General features: G+C 41.7%; 1 protein-coding gene across 23 annotated transcripts in view; it reads right to left on the reverse strand.

The window, feature by feature from the left end:
• Positions 1-21,942, reverse strand: part of DOCK9 (dedicator of cytokinesis 9) — a 297,489-nt gene that overhangs the window by 86,780 nt on the left and 188,767 nt on the right. For 14 of the 23 annotated variants that reach the window (XM_007960750.3, XM_073014464.1, XM_073014461.1 and 11 more), the window contains exons 14-27: positions 21,752-21,834; positions 21,061-21,183; positions 11,611-11,690; positions 11,343-11,530; positions 11,136-11,201; positions 9,807-9,899; positions 8,979-9,102; positions 8,234-8,355; positions 7,085-7,171; positions 6,309-6,398; positions 5,165-5,280; positions 4,829-4,898; positions 3,819-3,944; positions 3,170-3,241 (exon numbers count right to left, since the gene is read on the reverse strand). In XM_007960750.3, coding sequence (XP_007958941.1) covers positions 3,170-3,241; positions 3,819-3,944; positions 4,829-4,898; positions 5,165-5,280; positions 6,309-6,398; positions 7,085-7,171; positions 8,234-8,355; positions 8,979-9,102; positions 9,807-9,899; positions 11,136-11,201; positions 11,343-11,530; positions 11,611-11,690; positions 21,061-21,183; positions 21,752-21,834 — 1,440 coding nt within the window. Of the gene's footprint in view, positions 1-3,169; positions 3,242-3,818; positions 3,945-4,828; positions 4,899-5,164; positions 5,281-6,308; positions 6,399-7,084; positions 7,172-8,233; positions 8,356-8,606; positions 8,700-8,978; positions 9,103-9,806; positions 9,900-11,135; positions 11,202-11,342; positions 11,531-11,610; positions 11,691-21,060; positions 21,184-21,751; positions 21,835-21,942 lie in introns of all 23 variants that reach the window. The other 9 variants (XM_073014451.1, XM_073014450.1, XM_073014455.1 and 6 more) reach the window with 1 other exon arrangement.

Here is a 21,942-nt window from a genome sequence, read left to right on the forward strand (position 1 = left end):
AGGCTTTAGGAAAATGTCAGAGGAGTTCTCAGCTCAACAATGTGTGATGAGGGGAAAGAACAGCAGGGTGTCTGCAGGGCCAGGGAAGCAGAGGCCAGAGGGCAGGGCTCTCAAAGCGAAAATGTTGAACCCTCCAAGATGGTAAGCAGGTGTTTGTGAATCTCTTTTTATAGTAAATTATGTTACGGTTAAGCTTTCTCCTTTGGGATACCAGTGTTTCCTCTTAAGCACTTAAAAAAAAAACTCTCTGAATATTGTTTTAGGGCCAAGATGTAATTAACTTAGAGAAAAGGTTGTGCATGGTAGCATTTGGGTGGTTTGTGTTAAGTTCCAAAAACAAACCATTTCCCAGAGCAGAGGTGTTGACAAATCATGTTAAAAGGCCGGAAATGGCAGCATCCGTAGGAGAGGCCCATTGGGACCCTGCCACAAGTTCTTGGCTCTGCTCTTTTGTGTGACCCAGGGCAGGTCACTTCACAGTCTACACTTCTGTCTCTACCTCTGTGAGGCAGGGGAGGAGCTGGAACAGAAGATACGTTTCAGGTCATAACCACCCTAAAAGAGCTGTGGTTTAATTTGACATCTTGAGAACAAACATATGCAAGTAAATTCCTTTACTTATTTTCTAATGCAATTCTCAGAAAGGTGTCATTGGCGCTTGATGTTGAATACTCTTCTTGTGAGTATTCCTGGAAGTGTTCCTGACCTCCTTGACCATCTCTCACGTGGTCTTCCTTGCAGTCATAAGGCAGAAAAGCCTTATGTTCATATAGTTCCCTGAACTGTGGTGCTGGGTCTCAAGCTTTCACCGGCACCACTCTCTCCACCTAGTCCTCATTCTCCTTCTTTACCTAGCCAACTCCTGTTTACTCATCAGAACCCACTGCAACGGACGCCTCTTCCAGGTGGTCTTCCCAGATTCCCCACACTCCTGAGCACGTTGTGCCTATCTCTTCAGAGCACTCGTCATGAGGTAGGGCAGCCGCTGAATGAAATGTACACTTTCCCACCTGAACTCCTTGAGAGCACAAATGATGATGCATTGAACTTTGTAATCCCTGGCACCTCAAACATAGTAGGGGCTCAATGAATAGTTGCAGAATGAATTGGTTATATTTTGAATACAATCAAGTTACCACTGCTTTGAAGGGATGACATTTATTTAGAGCCAAAAATAATAAAAAATCCACTGGCACCTTGTTATAGGCTGAACTGTGCCCCCCTCAAATTCATGTGTTGAAGTCCTAACCCCTAATACTTCCAAATACGACTGCACTTTGGGCTGAGGTTTTAAAAGAGGTGATGAAGGTAATGTGAGGTCATTAGGGTGGTTCTTAATCCAGTATGACTGGTGTCCGCATAAGAAGAGATAAGGACACAGACACGCACAGAAGGCGGCATCTACAAGCCAAGGAGAGAGGCCTCAGAAGAAACCAGCCATGTGCACAGCTTGACCCAAGACTTCCAGCATCTCAACTGTTATAAAATAAATTTCTATTATTTAAGCCACCCAGTCTGTGGTACTTTATTATGGCAACCCTAGCAAACGAACACAGGCTATAATCCTATTCTGTATATAACATAAAAATATATATATAATTTACCATTATTACTAGTTTTAAGTGTACAGTTCAGTGATAATAAACACATTCATAATCTTTTTCTCCCCCATCACCTCCTCCCTTTCTTTCCCAGTCTCTGGTAACCACCAATCTATCTTCATCCAATCCACTTCTTTAGCTCCCACATATCAGTGAGACAACATTTTTTAACAGAAAAGTAATATATCTACATGATGTGTGTGTCTGTGTGCATGTGCACACACACTGCTGCGTACTGCCAAGCAGACAATCTGCTAGATTTTTCCTTGGCAGGCTGCTCTGGCATGATTTAGATGGAGCATTTCTCCACAGAAGGCAGGGCCCACTTCCATCTGGCATCTCCCTATGCACTAAAATCAGAAGCTTTAAACTGGATTCAAAAGAGAGAGAGAGAAAAAAGAAAAGGAGAAACCACCTGGCCAGGCCCAATGTCTGCTTTATGGAAGGAAAAGGAGGGCTTTAGGTCTGAACCATCAACCTTCTGCCAGCAAAATCTAGCATGCTTTCCAAGGCTTCCTCAGAGAGCCCAGATCCCTTGTGCAGGAGGCCTAGATTCTGCCCCTCCCTCCCTATCCCCTATCCTGCCTACGAGGATTGTAGCACAAGTGTTCATTGTGAGACAGTGCCCAGCACCACCCGCTCCCTGCACAAGCTCCTTCTGTAATACTTCAACCGGACCCTGCCTCCAAACAGCGACACTACTTCACTGTCACAAGAACAACTCCAGGACTCTGCAGGTCTCAGAGGAGCCCTGGAAACTTCAAAATGACAAAGTGACACTGCCACTTCTGTTTACTGCATTGGAACTTTATAGAAACTTACCTACCTTGAGCCTCAGAGAGCCTGGGGTGGCCAACCACACCTCAACGGGCACCAGTCCCAACACAAGGCTAGTTATCTCAGGGCTGAGCCCAGTGGGAACCAGGGAAAGCAGGGGGGACCCACGGTCAGAAAGGAACACACGTCCAGGCTTCACCACAAGGGGACGCTGGGGCAGGGAAGAAATTTGAGGCTGCGCATTTGCCCCAACGAGATGGATGATCTCAGAGTCTATTGATTGATTGGTTTTGGAGAACATTAGATTGGTGAGATACTCCCATCTAAGACCCTGATAAATGTCTACGATGGTCCAGACACTTAATAAATGCAGGGTAATGACACTTTAAATTTATGCTGAAACCACAATTTGCATTTCAACAAACGTGAAGATTTCTAAGCTAGTCAAAGGAAAAGACATATTTTTCTTTGGGTTAATAACTAAGTGATTTCAGGAATACAGCTTTTGGGGCCAGACTGGACTCAAAACCTGGCTGCTCCACTCACTGGTAGCATGACCCTGAGCAAGAAACTCAAGCATGCTGGCCTCAGTTTCCCCATCTATAAAATAGGTAAGAACAGTACTTCCCTCACAGGGCTGTTATGAAGCTAAAATGATTTATTACTTGTAAAGCACTTAGAACAGTCCTGTAACTGGCACAGAGAAAGCATGAAGAAACGTTAGCTACAAACCAATGAAAGAAATTTTTTTTTTTCCCCTAAGACCACAAGCTTCACTTGAAGTAACATACCTTAACTTTGGAGTTCTCTATCAAATGCTGAGCCATGGATTTGATCAGTACATCAAAGAAAAACCATGAATACTAAAAGAAAAAAGAACAGGACCCAGTAAGAACAACAAATTAGTAGGTGAGACGTGAACTCTCTCAGGCTGACAATGTTACTGACACAAAGCAGGTGTGACCCTAAAACACAGCTGCACCTCTTGGGACATTATGATCAGAGCCAAGAGGAGAACGGCGGACGTTGTCTGCTTGCACAAGTTCAGCAACAAAGAGCTGCATCCTGCTGGGAAACTGGACGCCTGTGCTCAGCGTGGCACAACCAGCAAGAGGCTCTGCGGAGTTACGGGCGTCGTCTTTCCCCTTTACTGACCTCACCTGTCGTTAGTATCTCTAAGTCAGTGACCTTCATCATTGACTTGAACATAATGACTATTAATCCTCAAGAGCCAATGAAACTCTGAACACAGCGATGCTTTGCAGCTCTTCTCTCAAGACACAATCAGAAAAGTTGGTATCAGAGAACAAACTCTGCTACCCCTTTTTAGGGGGTGGTGATTGTCTCTAAGAGCACTCAGAAAGGCTGTATTGATCAGGCTGTGGGGTGAATTCCTGTTAATCACTTTCAATCGGAGCCACACTGACTCTCCTGACATACCTTCAGTAGTTTGTTGCTGGTGAGGAAATCAGCGGAAGGCTTGAGAATCGTGGTCATGGATTTGGTCAGTTCTTCATGCACTGTCTTGTATTCGGAGGCAACGTATGGTTCAGCCTTATACGCATACTTTGAAGAAAAGGGAAAGAGGCTTTAATGCACTGGCTCTCCAAGGTGGGCTGAAAGCTTGAGAGACTCCCAAGAATGGAAATCAGGGAGTGAGGGACAATCTCATTCGTGGGAGAGGAAGGTGTGGATACAAAGATGGGAAGGGTGAGAGTCATGTGATAAAAAGGAGTCCACGATGTCTTCAAGAAACTACGTGACTCACCCGACCCAGTCACATCAGTGACCAGCCAGCCCGTCACTCAACCTGTGCCAGGGGCTTCAAGGAATGTGTGGCACAGCAATAGATGACTGATATCCTCAAGGACCAGAACTTTACTTTTAAAATTATCGCATAGTTGTTATTTACGAAGGTATTTAATACTAAACAGAATATGTGCAACTGTTTAGAATAGTAACTGCCACTCTACTTACTGGATGTCATATATAAATAAATAACTTGTTGATGTTTATCCTAACAACATCTCTTGCTGTCCCAAAGAGTCATCTGATTTGACCGTAGCCAGAGCTAACCTTCCTATCTGGGAGAAGCAGTTTTGCTGGAAATTTTAGGTGGGGGGAAAAAAAAAATGAAGACAACTAACTTTACCAGAGGCCTAGGCAAGAACAACTTAAAATTCTTCTTTAAACTCCTGCATTGAGTCATATTATTTGGAAAACTCATTAAAAGAAATGTAATTGAAGGAATGGAATTAAGTAAATTAATGAATGGCTGCCCCTCTTTGTACCTCCCCTATTCAGGTACAAGCGTTGGCTAGGAGGAATAGAAGAGAAAACATAAGTTACAAGTACCTCCCCAAATAACTAGGCTTGTGAAAAAATAAGTCCTTAGAAGGAAAATTGGAGAGCCACAGATGTAAGTGATCAGAACAGTGTGTTTTACATACCTTAACATATGACCTCAAGTGGCTCTCCAATCCTTCCTCATGGCACTGGGCAACCACATGAATAATGACCCTACACACCACAGGAGTGAATAAAGCAATGAATATGTAAAAATGGAAACATTTCATTATTATCACAGCAGTAGTAGAACAATGATGATGCTATTGGCACTTAGGAAACAAGGAGACAAGGAATTAGATGGGGTCCTTACATACGAGATCAAAGACATTTCTTAAATATAATGTTCAGCACATAGTAGCATCCCAGCTAAGCATGACTGCTTCAGATGTGGACAGACTGGAAGTGAGGAAAAGCATCCATCCATCCACCTCCCTTACCGAGTCACATTAACCGCCACTTCTTCCTGCGTGGCTCTGGTGAGGACGCGGAACAGCTGGTTTAGGATAGTGGGCAAGAAGGCGATCATCACGTGGCCTTCCATCGCGTGCAGACTCTATGGACACGGAATGGCACAGTTCATGTTATCCCTCTAAAAGTAAACCAGCCCAAAGTCCTTTCCACTCTGTTCCAAATAAGGATAGAAGAACTCCCTCTAAAACAAAGGGAAGGCTGTGGTGGGCAGAATGTCCCCAGAGGCGTCTGTGTCTCAGTCCACCTGTGAAGACGTCACATGGCCCAGAGGAGGTAAGGCTGCTAGTCAGGCCTCATGATAGGGATTATCCAAGTGGGCCCATGGAATTGCAAAGGGCCATAAGCTGGACGAGGGAGGCAGAAGGGGATAGGAGTCAGAGGCAGCTGGGATGGAGGAAGCAGGGTCAGAGAAACGCTGTGCAGCTGTCTTTGAGATGGAGGGAGGGGCCACAAGCAATCACATATAAAAACTTCACTGTTTATGTGGATATGTATTCCATTTTCCTTCTTAAACCAAACAAATTTCTATCCCATTTCTCATATTTCTTGTTTTGTCCCCATGCCCTTTTAGCTCTTTCCCCTTTCCAAAATGCTCCCCACAACCACGTTCTGGATGAAGCTCCCCTAGACAAACCCTGCCTGGCTCTTGCTGCTTAGACACTCCAGGAACCCCTTGCACAAAGCGGAACTGGTTCTGTGTATTATTTCTTTATTTGAGTTGTCTGCCTAGCATGCAGTCCAAGTTTATAGTATCTCCTACAATGAACTAGAAGTTCCCTAAGGGTGAGGACTGAAGTCGCTGCTTCTGTGCCCATCATTGTGCTTAGTACCCAGGGAGGTCCGTCTCAAGTGAGGGGTTTTCCATGCATGAGAAACAGTATGTTTTAGAGACCCTGCCTTGAGCAAAGGATACATGGGCCTAGGACACAGGCAGGAGTAGTGCCGTTCCTAGGTCCACTCCTTGCCACTATCTAAACCTCATGGAAGCTACCAATGTGAGACATCCAGGTAAGAGCCTCCAAGGGGTGAGAACAACACTCACCACCAAAGAGAAAACCCAGCCTACAGCAAACTCATTCAAAAGGGGATATTAAGAAAGCCATCTGATACCTTAAGGTACTTTACAAGTTCGTTTCCTAAGGCTTGGGCTCCAGATTCGGTTTTCTGACAGTACTGGAAAAAATTATGTAAATGCTGATCCTGCGGTGGGGAAAAAGGAAAAGAAGAAGAAAGTCTATTAGTATACACTCTGTGGAAATAGAAGCATTTGTTTCTTGCAGCATGCCTTTTTGCTGTTTTTTTGTTTGTTTGTTTGTTTTTTGTTGTTGTTGCTGTTTTTTAGAGAGAGTCTTGCTCTGTCGCCCTGGCTGGAGTGCAGTGGCACGACCATGGCTCACTGCAGCCTTGACCTCCCAGCCTCCTGCAATCCCCCTACCTTAGCCTCCTAGGTAGCTGGGACTGCAGGCACACATCACCATGCCCGGCTAATTTTTGTATTTTTGTAGAGACAAGGTTTTGCCATGTTGGCCAGGCTGTTCTCAAACCCCTGGGCTCAAGTGATCTGCCCACCTTGGCCCCCCAAAATGCAAGGAATACAGGTGTGAGCCACTGTGCCCAGCTTCATCTTATTAAGTCTAAAAATCGATCATGTACAAATAATAACATCAAGAAGATCCTCCCACAAAAGAGGAAATCTGTTGGAAAATGATGCTTGTTCTAGTCATTTATATGAATACATATGAGCACCTCAGTTGTACTTTCTTTAGAAAAAGACCTATAGAGTAAAAAAATAGTAATATAACACATTAGGATTTTTTTCTTCTTGCAAAATGGTGCAAACTTAATCACAGAGCAGCCACTGCTAATTTTGCTGAAGGAGCACGTACCTGAGTATACACTGTAGAAACCAGATGAGTGGAAATTTTCAGCAGTGGCTTGCCTCCATCTACCCATTTAATTTCCGGACCATAATGCTATGGAGGGAACAATATCTCTACAGATTAGTTATTTTGGCTCTGACATGATTATCAATGAGGGTAATGACGAGGGACTGAAAAGAGGGCCCAGAGAACTTTAGTGACTTGGCAACTGTGCCGGGCCCACAGCAGGAACGCAGATGATACACATTTCTGACCCCTTTCTTCTCCCAAAGTACAATGCTTTTATTACTGGATTTTCTAAGTTATCATTTCTGTTTCTTGCAGCTGTGTGAGTTATTGTTCATTTGAGAGGAAAAGAATCCTACTATACCAGTATCTGAACCCAACTTGAGCTCAGGATTCTGAAGGAGACAGTAAAAGGTGCCAGATAAAGCAAACAGCACAATACGCAGGCCTGGCATGGGCAAAGGGTCAATCGTCTGCTCACACTAACTTCAACTTTTGAAACCTCAGTTTTTCTGTCATGCTCAATTATACAAGTTATTCTTCTTTGGGAAAATTTAACTATTTGTCTATAATATGAACTCAAATTTGGCATTATTTAAATACAGACAAACATAAAAAGAACAGGCTTTATTTAAGCATGTTATAAAGCTGCCGTCTATAAAATTTAAGATGGCTAAAAAGAATGCAAAGCCAACAAAGCAATTGAAGAAATCTGGGAAAAATTAGGCTTTCACGAATCAGAAAGGTTTCAGAATGTGCAACCACATGGGTGAGAGATTTGGCGAACTTGACTTACTTTAAGCTGGAGGAAAATTCCGAATAGTTTGCATGACCCTAAGAACTCATCTTTATTTGAGCATGGCCAGTTGGCAGAGACAGACCTTATCCCAAATCTCCAAGTCTCTATTTCTCTGCTGAGATACCACTAGCTCAGGGCTTACAAAATGCCCAAACTGTAATTCTGATATTGTGGTAGCTGCTAACAGCACTGCCTTCAACTGGCCAAAGTTCACTTGAAAATGAATAACTAAAATCAAAATGGTGGAAGAGCAAAAATACGGTGTGCTTTTTGTGTGTTACTGTTGTTGTAGTTGTTCTTTAACGTTTTCTGAAGAAACTGGGATGAACCGATCCTAAAATGTGACATACCCTGCCCATTCCAAGCTCCTGGTAGCCAAGGTAGCCTGAAGGAAGGTTCGCCGAGACCGGGATGTGCTGCTCGCTCGTCACCACCCTTCCGTCTTTCAGGAGGGGAAGCCAGGAGTAGCCAACTGTTGAAAACAAAGAACAACGACAACAACAAAATACTGTGAGTGTACGAAAACTTATGAAAGAAAGCCAATGTAAAACACTCTGATTTTTAAGAACTTTTCATATCAATTAGAGTAAGAAATTTAAAAGGCCCTAAATGTAATCTCTGTAGAACATTGTCTACAATGTACTTAGGCCTCTTTGGGGTTAGAACTCTACAATCTTCTTTTATAAAAATGTACATATGCAGGCTGGGCATGGTGGCTCACACCTGTAATCCCAGCACTTTGGGAGGCAGAGGTGGGCAGATTGCTTGAGCTCACGAGTTCGAGACCAGCCTGGGCAACATGGCGAAATCCTGTCTCTACAAAAAAATACAAAAATTAGCCAGGGGGCGGTGGTGCATGCCTATAGTCCCAGCTATTCGGGAGGCTGAGGTGGGAGGACAGCTTGAGCTCAAAAATTAAAAAAAAAAAAAAAAAAAAAAATTACATATGCAACCCAGACATGCTACATATCCATTACCTACAAAATTCATCTAAAGATCCCTTTGCAAACACATGGAAATTCAGAATCCTAATACAATTTAAGAACCTAATGTTTCAATTATTTAAAATCAAAGGAATGGTGAACCCCCCGCAACCTTGGGTTTCAACGACATCCCTCTTCTTCGTGCTTCCTTTACTTGAGTTGTCACAGCTGACATGGAAGAATGTGAGCAACAGGTGGTGCTTTTCATGCAGCTGAGTGGGCAACTCTATTTTAATCTGCAAGGAAGACAAAATAACAACCGAATATTCTAAAAACACAGAAATTGTCAGTGGAAGCAGAGACACTATGTGTTACCCAATGCACAAACGTGCACTTGTTCTCCGAGCGGATACTAACATTTGCACTCAAAGATACTGAGACTATAAATTATGCCAAGCAAGAAATGAATCCTGAATTCACCACTCAGAAACACGAAGAGAGTTGATGGTATTTCTAGAAAGAATTGGAAAACACATGATAGTAACTACTACGCTAAGTTACCACAGCCAAGGCATTATGAAGAACCAGGATAGAACATTCCAAAGTAGCATGCATACAGCGGTTTCAATGAATTACATTACAATTTTATGTAAACAAAGCCAATGACAAGAAAGAAAGATTCTCAGGTCCAACAAATGTAACTAAAGTATGAATTTGAAAGGAAATAAACCAGAATATTAATTGTGGTAGTGATAGTGAGATTATGACTTTTTCTTTTCTGTATTATCTGCATTTTCCAAGTTTCTATTTTTTTAATAATGAAAACGTTACTTTTACAATCAGAAAAAAACATATAAAAGAAATACTTCAACATGCAGTTCTATCTCTGTGATTTAGGGTAATATGCAGCTTCTCTTGAATTTTGCTTTACCAGGCAAATACATTAAAGTTTCCCTTAAAAACTGGAGAAATTGAGTTTTCCCTTGAATACATCACTTACCTCATCATAAAATTCTGGGTTTTGGTGATGGTGTAAAACTGCAGCAAAGGCGCTTCTTGTGAACACTGGCCCGCCAGGTCTGCCATAAATGCACTAAAATAAGAGTTACCAAAGGGAAACATCAGGGTTCGATTGAGTAAGAAATTAAACTCGGATATATTGTAAAGAAGGAGGCATTCCTACGGCATAGACTTAACATCACCACTTCTGACAGACCCCAGGCCTGTGAACTCCGGACTGCTGGGTCCTGCCCACCTTCCAGCTTGCTTCAAAGCCCACCTGCCTGTTCCCCGTTCTGCCCTTCCAGGTCACAGCCCTGGATGACGCCTTGCTCACTGTTCCCTTTCACATTTCCATGCCTTTTCTTATGCAATTCTTCCGTCCAAATAACCTTTGCTTCTCTGTGCATCAAGAAAACACTCAAGCATTCTTCAAGAAATTGTCAACTCCTTCCATGTGTCCCCTCAGCATTTTTCTGTATTAATTTTCAGTTTTGTCCAAAACTCCATTTCGTACCATCTGTGCACCAAGATCTTTTTCTCCATGGCTGTTTTTCCCACTAAACTGAATTTCTTGAGGACAGAAACTATATTTTATATATATATATATATTTTTTTTTTTTTTTTTTTTTGCATCTTTGTCTCCTCCTTCTCTTAGGAAGTCACTTTCACATAGTCACAGTAAAACAATTTGGGTTACGGAGGCAGATTGCCTGGGTTTGAATCTTGGTTCCACTAATGTTTTACCTGAGGCAATAAATTCTGCACTACTCCCCTCACCTGAAAAATATGGATAATAATAATACTTAATTCATCAAAAGACTGTTATGAGGACCAAAATAGTTAAACACACACTAGAGCAGTACCTGAAGTACAAACAGCTTTCAATAAACGTTACCTATAATCTACTGCTGTGATTATTACTATACTGTAGTAAACATTTAATAAAGATCATCGATTGTTGATCAGTTATTACTATTTCTATTATCAACATTATTCATATCATAATTCATAGCACCGACAGTATGAGCACTTGGCTCATAGTAGGTGGACAGTAAGTGTTTGCTGAATTGAGTATGTATAAGAAACTTTCATCCTTAAAGAGAATAAAAAAACAGTCAATTAGGAGCAAGAACCTAAATATTCCATATTCGTTAAGATTCAGCATATATGTTTATACATCGTAACATTATCTATTTTTGATTTGTGTCAATTAAAATGTGCTAAATTGTTTTAGTTGTCTGGTATCACGGAAGTGCATTTTGAAAATGGAAAAATCAGAATAGGTAGGTGAACATACATTTAAAAAAAAAAACAAAAAAAAACAAACCTTAAGGGGCTGAGAGTCTTCCTCATCAGAATCTTTGAATTCAATGCAAATCGCAATATTTCTAGCCTGCAGCAATAGTTAAACAAAACAGAATAAGAAAAAAAACCCAGAAAGTCAGACTATGTAAATATTTATAAAAGAACATGGGAAGCTGAATCTAAAGGGAGGGTTTGACATCAAGAATGAAACCCCCACGTTCACACTCACCTTGGCAAAAGACTTCTGACTGTCGTATTTCAAGTACTTAGGATAAACGTAAAGGTGATTGGTGTAGATAGTGTAAGGCTGAGTGTGTTTTGGTATGCAGGGCACAAATTCCTCCACTTCAAACGTGATGGGAGTTTTACTGCAGGTTTCAAATTGTTTTGTGGGAATGTATGATGAATTAACATAATCTGAAAAGATATTCAAAATAATTCAAACTGAAGTAAAAACTAAACTAACAAAAATTCTATTATGTAGAACTGACACTTACTAGGGAAGTCTGAGGAAACATTATCAATTGTAATGTCTAGATTGCCTAAAATCACTGGGAGCTTAGCCATCTTCTCAGGTCTGCAAACAAAAGAGAAAAATCAAACATTTGTAAGTTAACTCTAAAACCAACACTCTAGAGCAGCACTTCCAAGAGAAACATAAACCAAGCCATAAAGACAATGTTAAACATTCTAGTAGCCTCATGCAAAACGGCAAACAGGAACTAATAACATTAATTTTAATAATATACTTTATTCAACCAAATAGGTCCAAAATATTACCATTTCAGTATTTAATCAGTATAAAAAATGTGCACTCTAAGTCTTTAAAACCAGATGTGTATTACTGGTTTTATACTTAAAGCACATCTCAATTCAGACGTCCTGTATTTCACAGGACAGCCACACATGGCTAGTGGCTGCGCACTGCACAGTACAGGTCTAGATAAAGAATATCAGCAAAACAGTTATAGCTCAAGTGTTCCCGAACCACTCCAGCCTCACCATAAATATTTGGCTCATTTAGAATCATCACCATTTGGGGGAGCTAAGCTATGAGGATGCAAAGGCATCAGAATGATACAATGAACTGTGGCGACTTGGGGAAAAGGGTGGGAGTGGGGTGAGGGATAAAAGACTACAATTGGGTACAGGGTACACTGCTCAAGTGATGGGTGCACCAAAATCACAGAAATCACCACTAAACAACTTATTCATGTAAGGAAACATCACCTGTTCTCCAAAAACCTATTGAAATAAAAAATAAAATAAAAAATACAATCACCATCATTAGGAACTAGAAATCATCTTAGGCTCCAGCATCCAGCAAAATGCTGGGTACAGAGTCAAAGCTCACTGAAATTGTTGTATTAACATTTGTTCGGACTCAATCCAATACAGGAATCCCCTGTGACACTCCTGACAAGTGCTGCTACTGCCTCACCCTTCCTAGTGACAATGAGACTTCTGACCCAGCGGTTTTGACACTAGTCTGCTCTTCCTCATAGCATGGTGAAATTCACCTCCCTGAAACTTCTACTCACCAAGGGGTCTAGTGATGCTCCTCTGTCTTTCAGTCACCTATACCACACATTCCGAAGCCCTCTATTCTCACACTTATGTACCTTGCCCCAATGTCATTCTCTCCCAGAAGAATCTGCCATTTATATTATGGTGCCTGGAACTGCATACATCTGGCCAGTGTGGGTGCACAGCTGGGTGCACAGCCCCTGTCTGGTTTTCTACAATATACCTGTCTACTAACACAGCCCCAAAGCTACTACTTTTAGGTAGCCATACCATTCTAGTGACTCACAGGAAATTTAGTCACCTAAAATCCCTACATCTTTTTTCACATGCCAATTTCTTTGTCTTTTATTTATATAATTATATTTTTGGACCTCAGAAGAGAATTTAATTTTTGTCTTGCCGAAATTTCATCATATTATGTTTGAGTTATTTCTAGTTTATCAAAGTCCTCCTAGATCCAGATTCTAACATCTACTGCATTAGATATTCCTAATAGCTTTATGCCACAAAAATATTTAATCAGCATTTTATAGTCTCATAAAAGTCATTGATAAAGATATTGCACAGAATATTGCCAAGAACAGGCTCCTTCCCAAGTCTCTGGAGGCCCATTTCCAGACTGACACTAGCTCATTAATCACCCTCCCTAGCATCTGGTTTTTCCAGCAGTTGAACAACTGCCCACTCACGTGTGCAGTGCTTCTCTCACTCGTTCACAGGCTACTATGGCACCCACATGTGGTAAAAACATTCTGCTGAAGGCTTTGCACTCTTCTACTACACCAGCTTAGCAGCGCAGTTACAAAGAGAAGAAATGCGGTTAGGATGACTAGTTCAACACAACGTGACTTAGTCCTAGGAAACAGAATGCCGCCTCACCGTCCTTCCTAAGCCACCTGTTTCAGATTTCCTTTAGAACGCTGCCAAGGTTCACCAAAGCACAGGGACTGGCAGATTCAGCACTTGGTTTTGTTTCCATTTTTGACAAGTTCCTACCTCCTATTTTGCAAATTCCTTGGACATGACTGTTGTCTATTAAGCAGCCTCACACGTCACTCCTCAGTACAACTTGGAATATTTTTCACTTGAATTAGGACTTCCCTAAAATTTCTCAATTCCTGCATCCTTAAGACTAGACACGATGTTGAGAAGATCCATCGTGGCCCATCGCCAGCTCTAAGTTGTTAAATCTCTTTCTCCCAGGGTCCCTCCCTCTCATTTCCACTTGTCTTCCGTTTACACCTGAGTTTAAATGAACGGTTCCTGAAAGAGGTAACGGTCAGGAAGGTAAGTCAATGATTTTTCACACGATCTGCCTTCTGTTGAAAAGATTTCTGGCCAAGAGCTCTCCGGTAGAGCTGAGCACTCTCCTGCAGTTTTCCCCTGTGCCTGCGGTGTGAGCTGCTTCATACACACACGATCCTTTTCTTCTGGTGGGAGGAGGGGCAGCAGCATTCCCTCAACGGTCAGTCATTTCCTGAGAGCTTTCTACTGACCGTCTCCCAAGCTCTGGGCACTCTCCTATGATGATATCTTGTGGGAACCTCTCTGAGCTTCACACAGAGCTCTTCAGGGGTGTCAACCTTCAGACCAGTGGTTTTATGAAGGTATTGATTTTCTTGACATATGGTGCCTTGCTCACCTCTTCATTGGAGCAATTCAACACTACAACACATCACAAGACCCTGCATTCCCCAAATTTTAGAGACACCTATGAAGTTGTATCTGCTTCGAGTTAGAAATATTCTGTTTATTACAAATTATATTTTAAACGTAAGTAAGTATGCAAGAGTAACGGATTTCACCCCTCCTAATTATTTCCACCTATAAATGAACAGGCATCTTCATCACCAATTTTTTTTTTTTTTTTTTTTGAGACGGAGTCTTGCTCTGTCGCGCAGGCTGGAGTGCAGTGGCCGGATCTCAGCTCACTGCAAGCTCCTCCTCCCGGATTTACGTCATTCTCCTGCAGCCTCCCGAGTAGCTGGGACTACAGGCGTCCGCCACCTCGCCCGGCTAGTTTTTTTGTATTTTTTTTTTAGTAGAGACGGGGTTTCACCATGTTAGCCAGGATGGTCTCGATCTCCTGACCTCGTGATCCGCCCGTCTCGGCCTCCCAAAGTGCTGGGATTACAGGCTTGAGCCACCGCGCCCGGCCCATCACCATTTTTAAGATCACTCCAACATCCTCCACATATAAATTTTTGAGAGAGATGGAATTCAATTAAAATATGTTGCTTAGAAACATATTTTAATTGAATGATCTTCACTGAAAATCTTCCTATAATGTATACTTCTGTGCCTAACTATAGTTATTTCTTATTCTATTTCCTCCCTCTGCTGAGAGATTTTACTTCTAGTTGCTGCTTCTGTAAAGGCATTCTTTCCATGTGTTTCCAAGCACATTTCTGAGTTTAGTTCCATATCATGTAGCACATGTACTTTTAAAAGTTTTTTTTTTTTTTTTTTTTTTGGCCAGCTTTAAGTTTTCAAAAACCCAATCTTAAACCCATTTCAAAAGGGTTTACGGTTTTTGTTGAATCTGGTTTATTAGACATTAAACACTGACAGGCAGTAAAGATTTTACTGCCTTTTTATGCATTTCCAAAGTGGTAGTGTGTGCGTGTTACACAAAGTGAATTATTTAATGACTGAGAATAGTTTTTGGTCTTTTTGCTTTGTTTTGCTAGAGAGTACCTATATTCTTCGCAAAATTTATAAAATAATACTTCAACATGAAAACTCATCTTAAAATTACACGAATTAAATAAGCATGCAATATAGACACTTGCAGGATGCCTGGCTTCTGGGAACTGCTCCTGTCTGTGTGTGAACATAGAAGTGAGGCACAAACTCTCTCTGAGGAAAATTTTCCCTTCCCACTGCCCATCCATTCCTGCTGACTCAACAATTCCCACAGAGGAAAGGAGAATGGTGTCACCAACTAGCAGTCCTCCCACCCCCGCAGACTTAGGGTCCTTATCTCAGTGTTTCTGCAGCCTGGTCCTCCCTTCCTGACTTCCTGTATTGGCTCATTAAAATGATTAGCTGGCAATACAGGTGTGTTTGGACTGCTGTTGGTGGTGACTTTAATCTTCTAACTGTGTTTTGTGGAACGAAATAGTCCCTAAAAGCTTTGGTGCCACTTAGAAAAAAAAAAAAAACTATATATGATTGAAAGAAATTTGAGATATTTTTGTTTAAATAAAAATCACTGAATTTATGTCTATGAAGAAAATTCAATAAGCATTTATCAAGTGGTTAGGATATACTGCAGTGTATGTACTCAGGACCATGGAGGAATGTAAACAAGATATGATTTCTCTCCTCAAGAAGCCAAAAGTCCAGTCCATAGTGTAAGCTACTTACGGCATATGAGGGCAATTACTTTCACAGAGTATGTACGAACCACTACCAGAAGGCAGAGTATCTAGATCTAACGAGAGGGAATAAGGGATGATATCAGTATTTACGGTGGGAGAAATCACCTTAATGCCTTTTGCATTTATTCCCCACCATGGTTTTAGGGGGCAGGGGCCATTATTATCCACACTTAGAAAGAGGAGGAGGCTCAGGCAGAGAAGCCAAGTAACCGCCTCCAGGTCTCCCAGCATGGAAGTGAGCTACAGACTGGGCTTTGAAAGATGAGTAGAGTTCCCTCAGAGAGACAAAGGAAAAGGGGAGGTGTGTATGCTGTGTGTGTTTGTGATTTATGTGCTGCTTGAGGAGGCAAGAAGGGGACACAATTTGGACAGAGAGAAAAGCATGGCAGAGGGAAGTCCACAGTGAGTTTAGAGAAAGCCAAGCAGCCCTACCTGGCTTGAGTGCAGTGTAACCAGAGCAAAATAGGGGTAAAGCTGTAACACTTGGATGCAAAGAAAATGAGTGTACAAATAAACAGAGATACATTAAGTTGCGTATGCAAAACCTTAGGAGTATTATTACCTAAACTATCCAACGTAGTACCATTGAAAAGGTCTACATTTTAAAGAAAACATTCTATTTTTATACTTTGCCTTCATGCCTTCACATTTCCTGCAGAAGTTAAAAAAGATAAGATACCATCTTATCCAGGAGATACCGCCATAAACAAATCAAATCGAAAATACTAAGTCTCTCTTCTTATAAAATGTCAGCAATATCATCTATCTGACAGAATCGCTTTCTTACTAAATCTTGGAACATATCCCTGGGTAATTATTGCAAGAGAAAAAAACGTGGCTTATGAGCTTTGGCAGCTGTTTTGTAAAGACTGAGACAGTGTGAAGAAATTTTTCTCATGCATTATTAAATAACATTTTGAGATGATCATGGGGGTAGAAACAATAGCTTTGGATCCAAGCTGGTGCCCAGGCCACTGACATGAGATTATTTCCTGTAAAAAATGAAGAGGAAAGAAAAATAGCACTGCAAAGTTTTTTTAAAAATGAAAAAGGAATCCTCCACTTCCCCTAACTCTGCTGTGAAGAATGCGGGAAGTGGGCACCAACGTGTCTTTGGATACTTATTGAAGAGTGGCCTCACTTACCCCGCTGCATCTTCTCTGCTGTCAGCATTGGATCCCTGTTTTCAGGTTTCTAGGTCTCTAACTGGCCACCTGGAGCACACTCTTCACACCAACGCCCTCCCGCTGAGCACACGCATGAAGAAATGGTGTGCAGAAGAGAAGCCACATCGGTCTTCCCTGTGTTCTTTGCTGCCTGGCCATGGGCTTTCTGCTCCGATCACTTTCAGATTAGTGGCCATGTGAAGCCCCACTCCCCAGCCTCCACCGAAGACAGGACCATGAGCAGGGGCTGCCCCTGAGGAGGGGAAGTGTCAGGCTAACCAGCCTAGGAAGTGACTGCTGAGACAGGGCTGCAACCTCCATCAATATAAAAAACTTCATTCTTTGTTTTGTCTGAATATAAAAGTGTCAGTGTTTTTTTTAAAAAAGTTCATACAAAAATGACAGAATGCTATAAAGTGGAAGGTGAAATATCACCCATCAACCCATCCCTCAGAGATAACCATGATTATTTGGGATATATCCTAAATAGCTATTTTTATGCCTATCGTTCCATCTAGACAACTACTTGCTTATCCACTTCTTTCATTTCCATACAAAAGAAATATGTGATATTTTCTTTCAAAAAATGTAGTCATACAGATACATTTTTCTTCCTTAATAATGTAGTGTATTCACTTTCCTAAGTCCACACAGACCTACCTATTGGTTATTCAGAGTTGCATGGTGGTTGAGTGAAAGAAAATATTGAAATCTATCCAACTAAAGGTGACTGGGTTTTGAAAACATTAGTAAGAATGAAATTTTCTTAAAACTCAAAAAATGACAATAATTACTATATGATAATATAGTATGTATGATAACCTATTACCCACTACCAATAGAGAAGATTTTTTAAAGATTCTAACTGTGGCTTATAGCCATAATTCTGAAAAATCAGAAACACATTAAAAGTCAAAAAATGGCCAGGCGTGGTGGCTCACATCTGTAATCCTAGCACTTTGGGAGGCTGAGGCAGGCGGATTGCCTGAAGTCAGGAGTTTGAGACCAGCCTGGGCAACATGGTGAAACCCCATCTCTACTAAAATACAAAAAAAAAAAAAAAGAAAAAAAAATTAGCCGGGTGTAGTGGGGGGTGCTTGCAGTCCCAGCTACTCAGGAGGCTGAGGCAGGAGAATTGCTTGAACCCAGGAGGCAGAGGTTGCAGTGAGCCAAGATGGTGCCATTGCCATCCAGCCTAGCAACAGAGCAAGACTCCATCTTGGAAAAAAAAAAAAAGTCAAAAAATGGGGGAAGAGTTAAACAATCTATGATCTATCTCAATGGACTACTATAATACTTATGCATTAAAAATGATGTCTATAAAAATGTGTATATCACACTTTCAGAAAATACTTGAGTTATGCAGGGAAATAGCACATATTTGGTATGATCATAGCTACATAAGATAAACTAAAATAAAATGTAAATAAATAAAATGTAAAAAAAATATTCCCAACTGGGCGCGGTGGCTCATGCCTGTAATCTCAGCACTTTGGGAGGCCCAGGCGGGTGGATCACCTGAGGTTGGGAGTTCAAGACCAGCCTGACCAACATGGAGAAACCCATCTCTACTAAAAATACAAAATTAGCTGGGTGTGGTGGCACATACCTATAATCCCAGCTACCAGGGAGGCAGGAGAATTGCTTGAACCTGGGAGGCGGAGGTTGCCGTGAGCCGAGATCAGGCCATTGCACTCCAGCCTGGGCAACAAGAGTGAAACTCTGTCTCCAAAAAAAAAAAAAAAAAAAAAAAAAAAACTGTTCCCCTCTAGGCTGGGGGCAGTGGTTCACGCTTGTAATCCCAGCACTTTGGGAGGCCAAGGTGGGCAGATCACAAGATCAACAGTTCGAGACCAGCCTGGCCAATATGGTGAAACCCCCGTCACTACTAAAAATACAAAAATTAGCCAGGCGTGGTGGTGGGCGTCTGCAGTCCCAGCTACTCGGGAGGCTGAGGCAGGAGTGAGCCAAAATCGCGCTACTGCACTCCAGCCTGAGGGACAGAGCGAGACTCCATCTCAAAAAAAACAAAAAAACAAAAAAAAAGTTCCCCAAAAGTTCATCATGAAGGGTAAAACTAGTAGTAAACCTTTTTTCATCCTTTTATTCTGTTTTTCTCAAAATTTCTAAAATGAATATGTATTATGTTTGTAAATTAAAGACCCTCTATGATTTAAAAGTAAAAATAAGGTACTATTCTTTCATTTAGTCTTTCATGAATAACAGATTCATAGGGATCCAGGGGGCACTCCCTGGCCAAGACCTGTGTCCTTACCAGGTCATAAAACTGTCACATAGTGACTGGGAATTTGGGGCACCTGTACAGTTCAGGAACCCTGGAAGGCTAACCCAGCAGGCCTCATCCTTCACCAGCATCCTTCTCTCCCCGTTCTCCAATTCCCTACATGAACTGGGAAAGGTTCATTCCAAATCAGCCCAGTGGGTATGCACTCTGCTTTGCTGAACAGGCTAACATCTGTCCAGGTAAGATTAGCTTGATGCTAGCAAAACTGAGGTTGCACTTCTCATTAAAGCTCCAAAAAGGGGAAACATCAAGACAGTCAAAAACTGTATCATCACGTAACTGAAAGAGACCTTGAGAATCCTTTCTACCTTTTTGAGCCTCTTTACAAGGGATTTCACATCGCTGTGAAGGCTGAAGTCACCTGCTGACGTGGACGTGACTGGATTCTGATTAAGAATACATCGCTATGTTTTTAGAACTTATTGAGCCTGTTTCTATGACTCATATCTTTTCTATTCCTACTACTGAAGAGAGATAAGAAAATGGTAAAATGAGGTTAAAGAAAGCTAAACCACCATTCTTGAATTCTAGACAAACTGATAAGATTGTTATTTTGATATGCACAAAAAACAAACAAACGAAACAAGGATATCTTTGGCATAGAATAGTTAGCATTTGGCTCTCAGCTATTCTTTTCATTTCACATCTTCTAGTGCCCTCAGCTCTTTCACATTCCCAGAATTTCCCCAGAAAAGTTCTAAGACCCATCTCCCTAGCAAACAAAATCAGTTTCAAAGGCTCAGAACTGAACTCTTTAGGATGTAGCAGCAAAACAGCACAGAAGTTAAGGGCACAGACCCTTGGGCAAGACTGACTTGGGGAAGCTGCCAGCCCCGTGATGTTGCACACATTCCTTGCTTCCTCTACGGGTTGAATCATGTCCTCCAAAGCATGGTGAAGTCCTAATTCTTTGTACCTATAAATGGAACCTATTTGGAAACAGGGTCTCTGCTGACGCAATCAGTTAAGATGAGGTCACTAGGCTTGGCCCTGATCCTTTATCACTAGTGTTCTAAGAAGGGAATTTTGACAGAGACACACAGGAAGAGGACCATGTGAGGCCACAGGCAGAGTGGAGCAATGCTGCCATAAGCTAAGCAACAACTGGTGCGAGAAACTTTGAAGTTAGATACCTTACAAGTTATTTATCTTAGCCTATTACCACCCCAACATCCAACCAGGAAGCCAAGACCCAGTCATCATATCTCTTTGACACGATTTGAATTTGTCCCCTTCTTCCTGTTTGCACTTGCAGTGGCTTTGCTGAGTCCTTTCTCACCTCTTGACAAGGTTCCTCAACTGTTTCCTTACCCCCTAGGCTCAACCCTACCCAACCCACCCTTCACAGCACTGCCCAAAACATCCTCTACAGAATTCAAATTAACCAGTTATTCTTCTGATTTTCATCCCATCTTTCTTCTTAAGGGTTTGACGAAATGCTCCACTCTCATTTGCCATCCCGTCTGATGTCTAAATCCAGCAACGTAAATGACTGCTCCCCTGTTCCTCCCTCCTCACTACACAGCTTCTATCTTTCAGGTGTGGAAATAAGACCTTGAAACTCACTTCCGAAAGTCTGCAAGTAACTTGAGCATGTCATCATTGGATAGCTTATTGCTGTCTTGCCTGTAGATGGCAGAAAATCTGGCATTTTTGTCAAGATTTCCAGATGCATCCTTAAACAATGTCCTGAAATGGCAAAGCAACATTTCTAAACTGGGTTTCCAAAACACCAAAATCAATTCATTATTTAAATCTGGTTTCTATGAGAAGTCTAATTACTATTCCATTGGCTATAGCCAACAGAAATCTCATTATCTAAAAACATGGAAAACATTTACGGGGATGAGGACAACTAAATCAATTTACATAGAAAACAGTTCCAGTCAATGGCTTGTGCTTAGGAAACAACATACGCAAGTCAAATGCTTAACAAGTAGAGTCAAGAGAAAAAGATCACCCCAGGCCACACTGGACTGCCCTGACTTCCAGCTGGAGGCACATGGTTGGGTCCTAGAATCCCAGCTCTGCAGCTAACACTCCCACGCACCCTGCCACCTCCAGGTAGCACCTCTCCAGACAGTGTCTTTCCTCTCTGTGACTCTACTACATGATTTTTTCAAAATTTGGGCTTACGTATTTCTCAATTTTACACACTCAAATCCTCTTTGTCTCTGAACAACAAACAGAATAGGCCTATCGACCCATCCATGCATCTATCTATATCGATTTAAAAGGTATACAAGGTGTTCCTTACCTTGCTGCCCAAGCAAATGGCATTCTATACTGTCCTAGTCTTTGGCATGCCTGCTTGGCATTCTTCAGCACCTTCTGAGCCACCTTGAAGACATGAGAATAAAGCTATGAGATACTGTATCTCACTGAAAGAACTGTGACCTAAATAGCCATCCTTACACACTCACTAAATAAGTCCTTACCATAGCATCA

This window comes from Chlorocebus sabaeus, chromosome 3, assembly GCF_047675955.1.
Source record: "Chlorocebus sabaeus isolate Y175 chromosome 3, mChlSab1.0.hap1, whole genome shotgun sequence".
NCBI classification, from domain to species: domain Eukaryota; kingdom Metazoa; phylum Chordata; class Mammalia; order Primates; family Cercopithecidae; genus Chlorocebus; species Chlorocebus sabaeus.